The sequence below is a fragment of the Bos javanicus genome, chromosome 4, assembly GCF_032452875.1.
Source record: "Bos javanicus breed banteng chromosome 4, ARS-OSU_banteng_1.0, whole genome shotgun sequence".
NCBI lineage: Eukaryota > Metazoa > Chordata > Mammalia > Artiodactyla > Bovidae > Bos > Bos javanicus.
The window spans coordinates 94312991-94326121 of NC_083871.1; the positions used below are offsets into that span (position 1 = coordinate 94312991).

Sequence of the window (13131 nt, forward strand, 5' to 3'; positions counted from 1 at the left end):
TACTGTTATAAAGAGATATCAGAACATTTATATTAAAAGCTATTTAAGTCAATTTTTTTCTTTATGATACATTCATAAATAGGATTAACTGACGCATTGGGCTATATACAGCTTTAACTCTATTTTTCACGTAATAAATGTGACTATAAGTAGCAAAACTGATTTTATAAGTCACAGATGAAAAACAGATTCCTATATCAACTTTGGGTTCTATTTTTTCTATCAATAACAAAAACAAAGTTACCAGAGTTTACTCTCCAAATCTGAAGTAGTACAGCCAAGCATTAGTATTTCTCAAAGTGTTACCTAAGGCCACAAATGATATTCCCTAAAAAGAATACAATTGTTACTTTCAACTTTCAATTACAAGGAGCCCTCATATTTAAAAAGGGCTCTGTAATACTATTATCTGCATTCCAAGTTTACTCCAAGTAGAACAACAGGTTAAAATATCTATGAAAGTGTAACATCTACTAAAATTTAACTTCAAATAATAAAATGCCATCAAACTTCATCAGAGCTGACAAAACACTCTAAGAATGACATGTGAGAACTAAACCAGCCAGAACTGACAGACTAAAACTGTTACATTTTTCCCAATTCTTTCAAATAATAAGCCCCAATTTAAAAGCATAAATCATACACTAATTTTTGATTCTATAAAAAAGATTTCTATTTCCCATTAAGCAGAAAGATAAGACATGTATCTCTTGTCAACTAAGATAATCCAGTTCAAAGGCTTAAGCACACAGATCAGATCAACCCCCCAAATGGAGAATAAGCACAAGTAGATAGGTATTTTGTTAGTCATTCTTTGAGTTACAAGATGCAAAGGGGGGAACCCCCTGGAGGTTCAGTGGTTAGGATTCCATGCTTTCACTGCATGGGGCATGGGTTTGATCCCTGGTTGGGGAACTAAGGTCCCGCATGTCTGTGTGGTGTGGCCAAAAAAGAAAAAAATGTAAAAGGGCTAAAATTTAAACCTGGGAGTAAGCTCCCAAGGGGCAGGAGACTCCCATATACCTTGCCTGAAGAGCACAGGAGGATGCTGAGAGAGACCTCTAGACTCCCTACCTTGAGGACTTAAAGAAAATAGCAGCTCTTCAATCTCCAACACTGGCCAGATTGCATAAAACCAGTTAGAAAAACCAAATTCTCTATAGCGATGAGAGATGAAGATCTTTAAAGTGTAAGAACTCAAGATTCAGGTGCCAAGTTCCACCATGTCTCAACTTCACTGAACAGAGTTAGGGCAAATCTAAGGCACAGCCTATTTTTACCTTTGGAGAATGGGTATCAAAGTTGTAAACTACTACTATATGTTTTTAGCATAAGTAAGTTCAAGTTTGATAAATAAATGCCAAATTGCACAAAGTGAAATAGGCCAAGCATATTCTGAGTTTCTAACTTCTAGAAAAAATAATCTGACTTTACTTCTACTTTTAATTAAGGAAATACCTTCTCTCCAAAGGTTTATTTGTGTATTTTCCTGCCAGTACATTCAACTCTTTTGTCTGATTTCTAGAAATTAGTCACAGTATAAGAGAGGCACACTAATAGAAAACAGACATACAGAATGAAATATATGAAAAGAATTTAGTCTTTTTGAGTCACCAATAGTCTTCCCGATATGTCATTGTTAACATATTATAAAACTCTTGGCTAAAACTCAAACAAAGGAAAAGCCACGTTAATTACTCAAAGATTGATAGAATCTGTCTACTCTAAGAGCCTATAGAAAGAAAAAAGCAAGTAAATGTTCACAAGAAGGTGAATGAGTCAATACAGGTATACTCAAATATACATCTTTTGATAATCAAAGGCAGCATTCAAGGGTGGCCTTTCTTCACTACCAGAAGAAATGGGCAGCAATCCAGGTAATTAGACTAAAGAACACACTTAAAGGTCTACTTCCTCTCCTCCTTCCATTCATAAAATAAACCTGACTTAAAAGAAAAGTATTATGTTTTTTAATTTCTGAGGATACAAATGAATAGAAAAGCAAAATACAGAGTTTGTTTTTTTCTTATTATCAAGATGGTGGTGGCTCTGGTGAACTGAATGAATTAATTGGTAAAATCAACAGATGCTAATAATGCCAAAATCAAGTTGTCAAGATCAGTGATTCTGTTATCAAATACACATTATGTTCTACATTTTAATATACTTACTTAAATATACTCAAAAGCAACATTGAGATGGGTCACCAAATTAAGATAAACAGTTAAAACTCCTCTCATAAGAAAACACCACAAGCATTTAAAATGCATTTCTCTTCTGTTTTTATCCATTTCATGTAAGTTTGTAATAAAGACCCAAAATGTACAAGAAATTCATGGGATGATTTCATTGTCGGAGCCTTAATCTGCATTAACAATGTGACCAAGTTCCAAATCCCACTTGTAGGACTCTCAAGGTGACCATTTGTTAGTGAAAAAAGCCAATTCAGTCTCTTTCCTTTGGAATGAAATAAAAAGTATGACCTAGTTTCAAGCTTTGTTGCCAAGGAGACTTATTAATTTATTTACAGATTTAGATTAATAGATTAGCAAAAGGGTACTAAACATTCAGTAGTCTGTAAAACCATAAAACAATGTATCTAACTATATTATACCTAGTGATCTCTTATGAACACAGTTCTCACCAAGTCAACTTTCTACAGACAGACACTACAACAGAAAGGTTTACTCAAATCTTTGAACTAATCAATCCTTCAAATTAATCTACACAACAGAAAGTCAACTGATTAAAAAGCAAAATTCAGATAACCAAAGTTATACTGAACCATCTGAATGAAACAACTAAATCTATATTCACTAAGCTGAGTAGTAACCCAATTGCTTCTGAAGTAACATGAACCAGGCACACACTGTATCTAATTTTCTGTTTATATTACTGATCAACTAAGATTTTATCATCCAAGAAGCCTTGAAAAGCATGCATGATAAAAACATAATACACAGAAAAAGAAACATTTTGCCTAATACTAAAGCCAAAATGCACAATTTACAATATTAATAACAATTTCTCATATAGGGAGTATCTCTTACTCTGATACATAATACGCCTTCTTAAAAGTGGTTTACAAGTTGGAAACCAGGAAGCTGAACAAAGCCATTCCATTTCCTATCAATTAAATAATATTCTGAATCCCTAAATATGGTTCCTCCAAGTGCAACAGCCCAGGTATCTTTTGAGAGCCCAAAGACAGACCCACCAGTCATGCCTGTCCTGACAAAGTGCAGCCAAGCGTCTTCACATCACATGGCTTTCCTATGCCTCCTGGCTGCTCTGCGGGACAGGTCAAAAGATCAGTAAGCACCTATTCAAACCACCCACTTGATGCCCCAGATACCTAAAAGGCAGGGTAAGGCGGAAAGGATCCTTCACCCCTCATGAGCATGTAACTGCCCCGTGGGACTTTCCACCACCTGGGTCTTAAGGATTTGGGTTCTGTAGGGCATGGGCAGGTGCCACCACAGGCACCAGCCTGCGAACAACCTGCCAGGTTCCCAAGCATCCGATGAGGTACAGAGAAGAAATTATAATAACCATGAAGTGAAGTGAAGTGAAGTCGCTCAGTCGTGTCCAACTCTTTGGGACCCTGGGGACTGTAGCCCGCCAGGCTCCTCTGTCCATGGGATTCTCCAAGCAAGAATACTGGAGTGGGTTGCCATTTCCACCCCCATAAAAATATAACAATTCTTCTCATACACCTGAGAATTACCAAGGTAACAATAGCCTATCAAAAGTACACACTGACTTGCCTGTGTTTCCATAGATTTCTACATTGCACTTAAATTACACTTTGGCAATCTGGAAATAATACTAACATATATGCTCAGAGCACCATCCTCATGTTTGAGGACTGAACCAAAGTCCACCCAGTGAATAAACTGTCACTGACTCCAACATAAAACAGGCTGTCTTTATTCTTGTTAGCTAAGCTAAAAATTCCAGTTGTCAGTAGCTGTTAATTTTTTAAGCAACATGCATATAAACTAGTATACATTCAAACGTTGGTAATGTATAAAAATGTGCTAGTAAAGCAACATTTGATTTATTATTATAGCAATGTCTATTAATTAACTTATCAAATCACTTATATAGGATGCCAGAAGTTAAAAAGCAAAACAAAAAACCCCACTATTTTGCTAAATATTAACTTTTTAAAAAAAGATTCCAGGAAAACATATTAAGGGATACCCTCTTAGAATCTGTTTCCAGTTCTGCCACTAGGTTCCTCTTGGTTCTTTTTATCTGAGTTTTTAGTCCATAGGAAGGGGCTTCCCAGGTGGCGCTACTGGTAAAGAATCCACCTGCCAATGCAGGAGATGCAGGTTCAATCCCTGGGTCGAGGTCTCCTGGAGTAGGAAATGGTAACCCACTCCAGTATTCTTGCCTGGAAAAGTTCATGGACAGAGGAGCCTGGTGAGCTGCAGTCCATGCAGTCACAAAGAGTCTGACGCCACTGAGCGACTAAACGCATACACAGTCCATATGACCAATTTAGACCTTAACAGGGTCCTATGTGATTATTTGTAAACTGGAGGTGCTAAGTAAAACTAATGTTAAAAAAATTCTTATCAATACAAAAAGCAAGAAAAAGGTACCATCAACAAAGAGGGTGCTTACCATCTCACAAAAATACAGTCTTATTAGCAAATGCAAAAATAAAAGTTATTTGTGACCATATTTCTTGAAGTACCATTTCAAAGGGCCACAAAACAAAAATATTTCACAACGAAAATTTAACTAACTTTGAATGAGGGAAAGGGAAGGGCAGCCACAGAACTAGCTTTGACAGTTAGGTCAGAAGTCAGTGTTTAGACTTATGTTATTTAATGGGACTCCTTTAAAACACACAACTGAAACAAGAGTTCAATGCCACAACCATCCTCGTTTACGTTTTTAAATTCAAGCAACCTATTATAAAGTTAAATCTGTATCTACCACATGATCCAGCTATTCCACTCTAATATATTTACCCAAAAGAAAAGGAAGCATATGTCCAGAGCAGCTTTACTTGTAATAACCCCAAGCGGAAAACAACCCAAATGTCCACAAAGGGGTGAACGCATAAACAAATTATGGTACAGCCATACAGTGAAATACTACTCAGTGGTTTAAAAAAAACAACTACATGATAACAAGGGGGGATCTAAAAAATATGAGGAAAGAATTCACACAATACAGTATATGATTCCATTCATATAAAATTCTAGAAAATGCAAAATAATCTACAGTGACAAGAGAAACTGTGGGAAAATGAGTATGTTCACGATCTTGACTGTGGCAATGGGCTTCATGAGTGATACTTATGTGAAAACCTACCAAATCTATCACTTTAAACATGTATAGTTATTTTATGTCAATTATACCTCAATAAAAAACAAAAGGAAAAATAATCAAGTCACCAAAACTCTACAGCTCTTACCACTCAGACAGCTCATGAATATATTATGTGCAACCTACCAACTCAGAGAAGGCACTTTGAGAAATACAAAAGTATCCCTAATGTAAGAATCACTATTTTCAAACACACACAAAACAACATGAAAGTTTAAACAAAGAGATCAGAACTCATTTTTCATTACTATGCCAGGCTGACTGCTTCAGTGCTGAAAGGACACCAGCTAAAACACAATATAACAAAGTGAGAATCCACTGGGTGTGGGACCTCAAGATTTTAAATAAATATTCTAACTCAAAAGCTTACCTTCTCTGATCTAGAATATCATTTCTAGAAAAGAGAAATAATCCAAAAATGTAAGAAAAGCCTTATGCATGTTAATTTCAATCTTATTTATCACAGGAAAAAGGCAAAGAATTAAATCAATGGCACAGGCATGCTTTAGGTCATGGTTTAGCTCTTATAATAGCCCATTACATGAGCTATTATATCCGATATTTATAAATGGGAAAAACAGCTGCAAAAATATTAAGCAAAAACATGGCACATACAGTATGATCAACAGATTGAAAATAATATATCCTGGGTGGGGGGGGGGAAGCACTGATAAGAAAAAACTATATAATGTTAACATTTCAGGACAATGGTTCTCAAACTGTGGTTGCTGGACAGAACAGCATCACCATCATCTGGGAACTTCTCAGAAATGTATGTTCACAGGCCCCACTCTAGACTGAGTGAATCACACTATTTCAGCGGTGGGACCCATTTTAACAAACCCTCCAAGTAGGCTTCCCCCATGGCTCAGTCGGTAAAGAAACTGCCTGCAATGCAGGAGACCTGAGTTTGATTCCTGGGTCAGGAAGATCTCCTGGAGAAGGAAATGGCAACACACTCCAGTTTTCTTGCCTGGAGAATGCCATGGACAGAGGAGCCTGGCGGGCTACAATCCATGGGATCCCAAGAGTCAGACGCGACCTAGCGACTAAACCACCACCACCACCAAGTCGTTAAGATCACACTGAAGTTTGAGAACCAGTATTTATTTAAAGGATAGGCTTATGGGAAATGGTTTTCTTTCCCTTTTTGTAACCTGTATTTTCCTCAATTATCTTACTACTCGTATAATCCAATTAAAGTTTTTTCATTTAAGTATTTTACTAAAATGTACACTGCAGGTCTACAGTTAAAAAGCTATTCCACTATAAGCACTTTCGCAGGTCTGAATCATATGCCAAAAAAATCCAGTGATTCTTGGAACCATTAAAATCTGGTAAGACTGAGACAAGATACTAAATTACATATAATTATATATCTATAATATATGTAGATATGTACAGGTCAAGGTGCTGGGGAAACCGCACAATACTAGAAAACCAACAAATCCAGGTTCCTTTAACACACTCATACACACACGCAAACAGGTAAGGGATTTTTATGGGTCACATCTGCAAAGATTGTTTTCCCCTAAAAGCTGAATTTTTAGGCTTGTGTGTAATTTACTAGAACTGCAGTGCAGGAATCAGATGTTCTGAAGCTGTGAATGCTTACTCATGCAGGTTCCTGCTTAACCAAAGTGCCAGTATGTTATATTTGTCACCAAAATCTAGGCAGAGAAGACAAATTCAGAACACTGAGAGTTGCCAAAGCTTTAACTTTTAGCTTGAAGACCATAAAACTGTTCCACCTTCCATCTTTTCATCTCACTAAAACAGAGATCACAGGAAGTAAAAGGCAAACCACACTTTTCCAATGACACTGGAGTTAGTTAAAAGATAATAGAACCGTCTACACTTTTAGCACAAATAAAAGAGCAACAAACACTACTAACTTAGGGACAGAATAACTATGGATCAACAGCAAAACACCCAAGTTGAAGACAAATGGCTACACATTTTAATATTTGTTTTTCAGTTTTTAACATCAATCTTTTAAATAACAGGTAGAGAGATCCCCATATATCCCATCATATAAAATTCGCTTTAAACTTTCTATTCCTTGAAAAGTCAATTCTGAAAGTAAATATGAGTTATTAAAATTTTTAAAAAAAAGGTGACACATACAGTCCTCACTTGCTATAACACAACACATACTTTGATTTTTTTTGTTTTAGTTACATAAGCACACACCAAATTTTTCACTACGAAACCCCCAGCATCTAGCCCCAAGGCTGGCGTGAGAAAAGTGCAGAAATGACTGAGGGGATGAACCTGTTACTGAAAGCTTCTGAAACCCTAAGGCAGACAACTAGGATTCTATAAGATTCACTAATGCTGATAATGAATTTAGTATAGGACACTGGCCCTTTCTGATCACTGCTCTTAAAGCTTTTACAAGGGAAGCTTACTTTTCTACCATACTTTTGAATCCCTGCAGGAGTCGGTTAATTACATTTAAAGTCGTGACTATCCGTTTTTAGCTACCACACTCCCTCTGAAAAAGGGACTCTTTGAAAACTCTTGGTATTATAAAATTAAGTTCCAAAATTTCACACCAGTAACAAACACAGTGCTTGCCAAGTTCTCGTTACCATCAATCCACTTTTCTGATTTAACCCTGAATATTTCTTGTACTCTTAACAGGTCAGGTTTTCCTCTCCTCTTTTTACCCCTTGAAAATACACTTGATCCTGTGACACCACTCACAAGGCCTCCCCAGCCCCAACTTCTTTTGTATATAAACACACTGGTCACACATTCCCATCAGCTGTTTGGTAGCTCCGCCCCTCCTCCTTTTCCGGGTAGTAACAGAGCAGCCAATAAGCTGTGAGGAGCTGTGCCTACGGCCTTTTGCCTGCATAGGCTTTTCCAAAACAAGCAGTTCCAGCCTTCAGCAGGGGCCACTGGTTCACAGATAAAAGGATCACCAGGCTGTGCAACAGGGTGAGACGAGTAACCCCCACCAACAAGGAAACCCATGTAATCTGAGCTTGTTTGTTCCTCTACCCAGGAGAACTTAAACCGATATTCCTTTAGGGCAAATCACGCTTTAAGGTCACCAGAGTCCCAGGTCTCAGACAATCTAAATAATCAGCCGGTTCGAGATAGAAACCTCAAAGCTTGCCAGGCTGAGAACAGCACAGTATCACCCACCCACCTCACTTTGCAAAACAAATGGCAACACTATTATTCAACCACCATTCCACAGGATTTGGGCTTTTTGCAAGTTTTTTGATTGGGACACATTCCTACAGGGCCCAAGTCATGTACATCAGTTTCTAGGCTCCTGGAGAGGTTTGCACAACCCTCAGCAAAGGATCAGAAGAGAAACAATGAATGAGTCAGAGTTTCAGAACATAATCGCCCAGCAGACTATTAAGTGCATTGGTGCAAAACACTCACTCCCTCCATAACTTGGAAGTCAGCTCTCCTCCTACCAACCCGTCACAAAAGAAATATAACCGACTCCAAACAACAACCAGAGACGGTGTCTCTGAAAGGACCTAACGAGGTGCTGGAAGGCAGTGGCCAATTAGTTACACATCCTCTTCTTTCCCTACCCCCACGCACTACTTTCCTACTATATAGATTCCCTGCCAGGCTGTAAATCCTGGTGGCATAATTATGCTCAGGAGACATCCAAAAATGGGCTGAAACAGGAGATTTCAACAAAACCAGCTATCAGCCTACACACCAAAGAAATCAAGGGGGCACTGAGGGGCAGAAAGCAAGTACATTCCTCCAGACCTTTCCTACTTCCTCCACACCATCTTTCATTTTCAACCCTCGACTGTTTCACACAATTGTATTCATTTTAGCAGTGTCCTGGTAAATACACCTTGCTTAAATTTCATGGTAAATATACCTTGCTCAAAAAACTGTTGTCTCCATTTGGGCCTACTAATGTGAATTCAACAGAGAAACGAGGCCACAAAATCTCTCACACACCCACCCCAACACACATGCACAACAAAAGGAAATACAAAAAATTTAACTCAGACCAGAAAATAACAAACATGAAACAAAGATAACCTCTGGCTTTTAAATCCCGAGACTGTTGTCCTCCTATCTCAGACATGTACAATTTTAAAGCGCCTCTGCTTTCTTTTGTCAGAAAGGAGGAAGGTGGGGAAAGAACAGAAGGCCAATGCATCTTTGCCTTTCTTCATCTTCTACTAAAAATAAGCTATGAAATAAGCCACTTAGGGGAAGAAAAAAAAGAAAGACACCCTGCTGTTCTTTGTCTGTTTTCTTCCCCCTCTCCACCCCCCACACCCCGACTCCTAAATACGGTAATCATTCTAGATGCCACAACTACTAAATGAACAAAAGGCACTGTATGGAAAAGGCATCAGGTCAAGTAAGGCCTCACCCTCTTTATCCTCAGCCTTCTAAAAAAATATATGGAAGTATATAATCTGAGAATCTGACACTGATCAAAGACAGCTGGAATTCTCTCTCACCCCCATCCCAATTAAACATTAGGCAGAAATTTGCATTAGGTGTGACAGTAAGTCTCAATTCAAGATAAAAATAACTCAAGATTCTGCCACCATGTCATTTCCTAGTTTCTAAACAAAAATAAAACCCGAAACTGCTTTGTGTAAAATGTACACACAGCCATAGTTACAAGTTTTCCTGCCACCTTATGAAAAGCCAACATTACGGCTATCATTCACACATTTACAAAACTCAATCATAGCCACAAACAGCTCATAAAGAGTCAGTTTCACTTGTGCCTAAACATATATTTGGTACATAATATATACTTTATTACTTGCTCCTCTAATTCCCACTCCCACCTCCCCCAAATTCTAAACTTCTAACCCTAAACTGAGACGTTCATGTACTGTTTCTAATTTCTAATCAAGTTTTCCTGAGTGAAGAGAAAAACATCTTATTCCTGAAAAGATTATGGAGTTGGGGGGGGTGGGGGAGAAGAATCACTTGCCCAGGCAACTTCCCTTCCATCCCCCACTTCTAAACCAAATGAAAAAAACTACTTTTTTAAAACTTCAGCGAATTGTTTAAGTGACTGTTCAACAATAATCATCGATCTCTACAAACGGGTAAAACATCCAGTCAAAAACAGTAACAATAAAAGGAAGAAAGAAGGAATTCACCTGAAGAATCTAGCCAAACAACTTGAGTTATATAAACAAAACCCAGCAACAGGGGGAAATGGTGGGGGGATGGGGGTAAAGGAGAAACAGAAGCAGGAGACAGGACTTTTTAAACTGCGTTTCACACACTACCACTCTCCAGCCCTGGGTTCCCCCTCTTCCGAGGGATTTAGTCTTTTGGAACCCTGGGCTCCTCTCTCTCACCACTCTCTAAATTACCCCTCAAAATATGTCTCGATTTGTCACAGGAACCTTCGCGAATTTCTCTAGCTGGTCATGAAATAATCGGTCTGGACTCCAACCAAAACCACTGCCTGAAGGACTCTTATCAGTTAGAGCTTTCCCACTGCTACCTCCAAAGTACATAAAGTTGGGGGTGGGGGGAGTAGGAAAATAAAGGGTGTCACTTGGCAAGAACAGGGCAGTTATTATGAGCACCTTATTCTCATACAGGGAGTTTGCTTAACTGGCTAGTGCAGGGGCTATTTGGTCAAGGAGATCCTCTTTTTCTCCTTCCCCCTCAGCTGTCATAGCCACAATATGGAGGGTGGCTTGCTGGAGGGCCTGGGGGTCCTCACCACATACTATGGGTGGGATAGGCTTTGTCGGTAGGAAGAAAAGAGTGGGGTTCTTCTAAGGACCAGAAAGCTTAATAGGGGTAGCTGATCTAAAATATTCAGAGCTCTTTAATACAAGAGGGGGGCACTGAGCAGACTACTCTCTTCCTAATATAGAAAGGAATTAGGGATAAAGGAGGTCACTTGAGTTACCCCAGTTCAAGAAGCACTGTGAGAGGAGGGAATGAAAGCATCTCAAGAAAAGGAGAAAGGCTTCGCTCTAGGGAATTTCTATCTCGAGTCCCCAAATTCAGAGCGAGCAAACAGGAAAAAGAAGGTGGGCTTGGTGGTGAAGAGAGAGGGCTGGTACTGCAAAAAAAAAAAAAAAAGACCCATTTGGGAGTCCAAACGTCGTGGAGAAAAGTCACGGGGACTAGGGGTGCGGAAAGAGCGTGGAACAACGCACATTTCGGGGTGCTGCAGATAAAGGGGGAGCTGAGAAGGATCTCGGCTCCTGGGAGGTGCCAAGGAGCCTCCGTAGGCACTGGGAGGAGGGAGGGGTGGGAGGAAGCCTTGGACAGTGGGCTGGAGTGCCACTGGGCCCCTGCTTAGGTTTCAGGGGGTGCCCCGGGCATCCCCATATCGTCCCCCACGTAGAACCCGAATTCCGCCCCCTCCACGAAGGATACAGCTTGACCACGTCCGTGTCCATCCGCCTCTTGCCCGGACTAGGGGATGACATGGTGTCGCCGCTGCCTCCCCGTCGCCTGCGCCGCCGCCGCCTCTCGCCCTTCCTCAGCCCGCCTGTCACGGGCCCCGGGCCCCGGCTCTGAGGAGCCCGCGGCCGCGCCGGCTCCTCGATGGAGGTGGCAACACCCCCGCGGTCCTGTTTGGTCCCGTCAGCCGCCGCCGCCGCCCCCCGCACGGGGGGGAACACCGGGCACTGTCCGGCCGAGTGGGGGTGGGGACCCCGCGGCGCACGGCTCGGGCTGCCCCTCTCCGGCTGTGGGTTCCGCCGCGGCCCGGACCTGGCGCTCCTCTGCGCCGCGCGTCGCTCCCTCCTGCCTGCTCTAGCTCTCTCGCCTGCTCGCCTGCTCGCCCGCTCACCCTCTCGCCGGCTCCCAAGCCGCCTCCACGACAAGCGGACGACTCCTGCTCAATCGGCCTCTCTACCCCAGCCTCGCTCTGGGCGCCGTGACGTCACCTCTGTGACGTCATCGGCGGGGCGGGCCCAGCTGGCGAAAGGGGTGGGGTGCCGCGGCGGCGGAGGCGTGGGCTTTAGCAGGGGATTCTGGGAGTTGTAGTTCCTCTTTTTCCTGCCTGCCCAGCTTTCTGCCCCCTCCCCCAACTCCCTCACACACTTAATCGCTCAACTGTCAGCGTCGTTGTCATCATCAAAAACGATAATGGTTAAATAATGGCAGTATCATCATATTCATGTTTCAGGGTAATGAACCTCCTTCCCACATACACTGTTAAAAAGTCTGTTTATTTGATTTAAGGAAGCCAAGGTGGCAATTAACCCAAACAGTCACCAAAATCTAGAAATTCCTAAACCAGCAGGTTCCCTGCCCTCTGCTCCCACCTTGAAAGGAGAGAATAGCCAGGCTTCTTCAAGCTTGCAAATCAGGGTTTGCTATCCTTCATGTGTATAGGGTCATTTTTTCAATGATTAGAGTTGAGACAGCATGATGGCAATTTGGTTGTAACATCTCTAATCTACACAGTATGAGGTGATTTCACAAAGTGAATGACTGAAAGAAGCAGAAGTACCCCAAATATACTGTTGTTTAGGACAGTTTGTTCTGCCTTCCAAACTCCTAGAGCAAACCTATAACTTCATCATTCATTCAGTAAGCATTTATTGATCACCCATTGTGTGGTAATCACTCTGGTGGACATAAGGATATCATGGTGAACTTTAAATTTACACAGCCCTCCCAGTGTGGTCTAGATCTAGACTGTCAGCATCACCTGGGAACTTGTTAGAAACACAGGCTAGAGCTTCACCTCAGACCTACTGAATTAGAATTTGCAGTTTAACAAGGTCCCCCGGTGATTCCTTTGTGCAGTAAAGTTTGAGAGACACAGCTCTACAA

General features: G+C 40.9%; 1 protein-coding gene across 2 annotated transcripts in view; it reads right to left on the minus strand.

Moving 5' to 3' along the window:
- Positions 1 to 12244, minus strand: part of UBE2H (ubiquitin conjugating enzyme E2 H) — a 102182-nt gene extending 89938 nt beyond the window's left edge. Inside the window, exon 1 of one of the 2 annotated variants that reach the window (XM_061414693.1) lies at positions 11722 to 12242. In XM_061414693.1, the coding sequence (XP_061270677.1) occupies positions 11722 to 11774 (53 nt within the window). In that variant the 5' untranslated portion in view covers positions 11775 to 12242. Of the gene's footprint in view, positions 1 to 11721 lie in introns of both variants that reach the window. The other variant, XM_061414694.1, reaches the window with a different exon arrangement.
- Between the last annotated feature and the right edge of the window lie 887 nt (positions 12245 to 13131).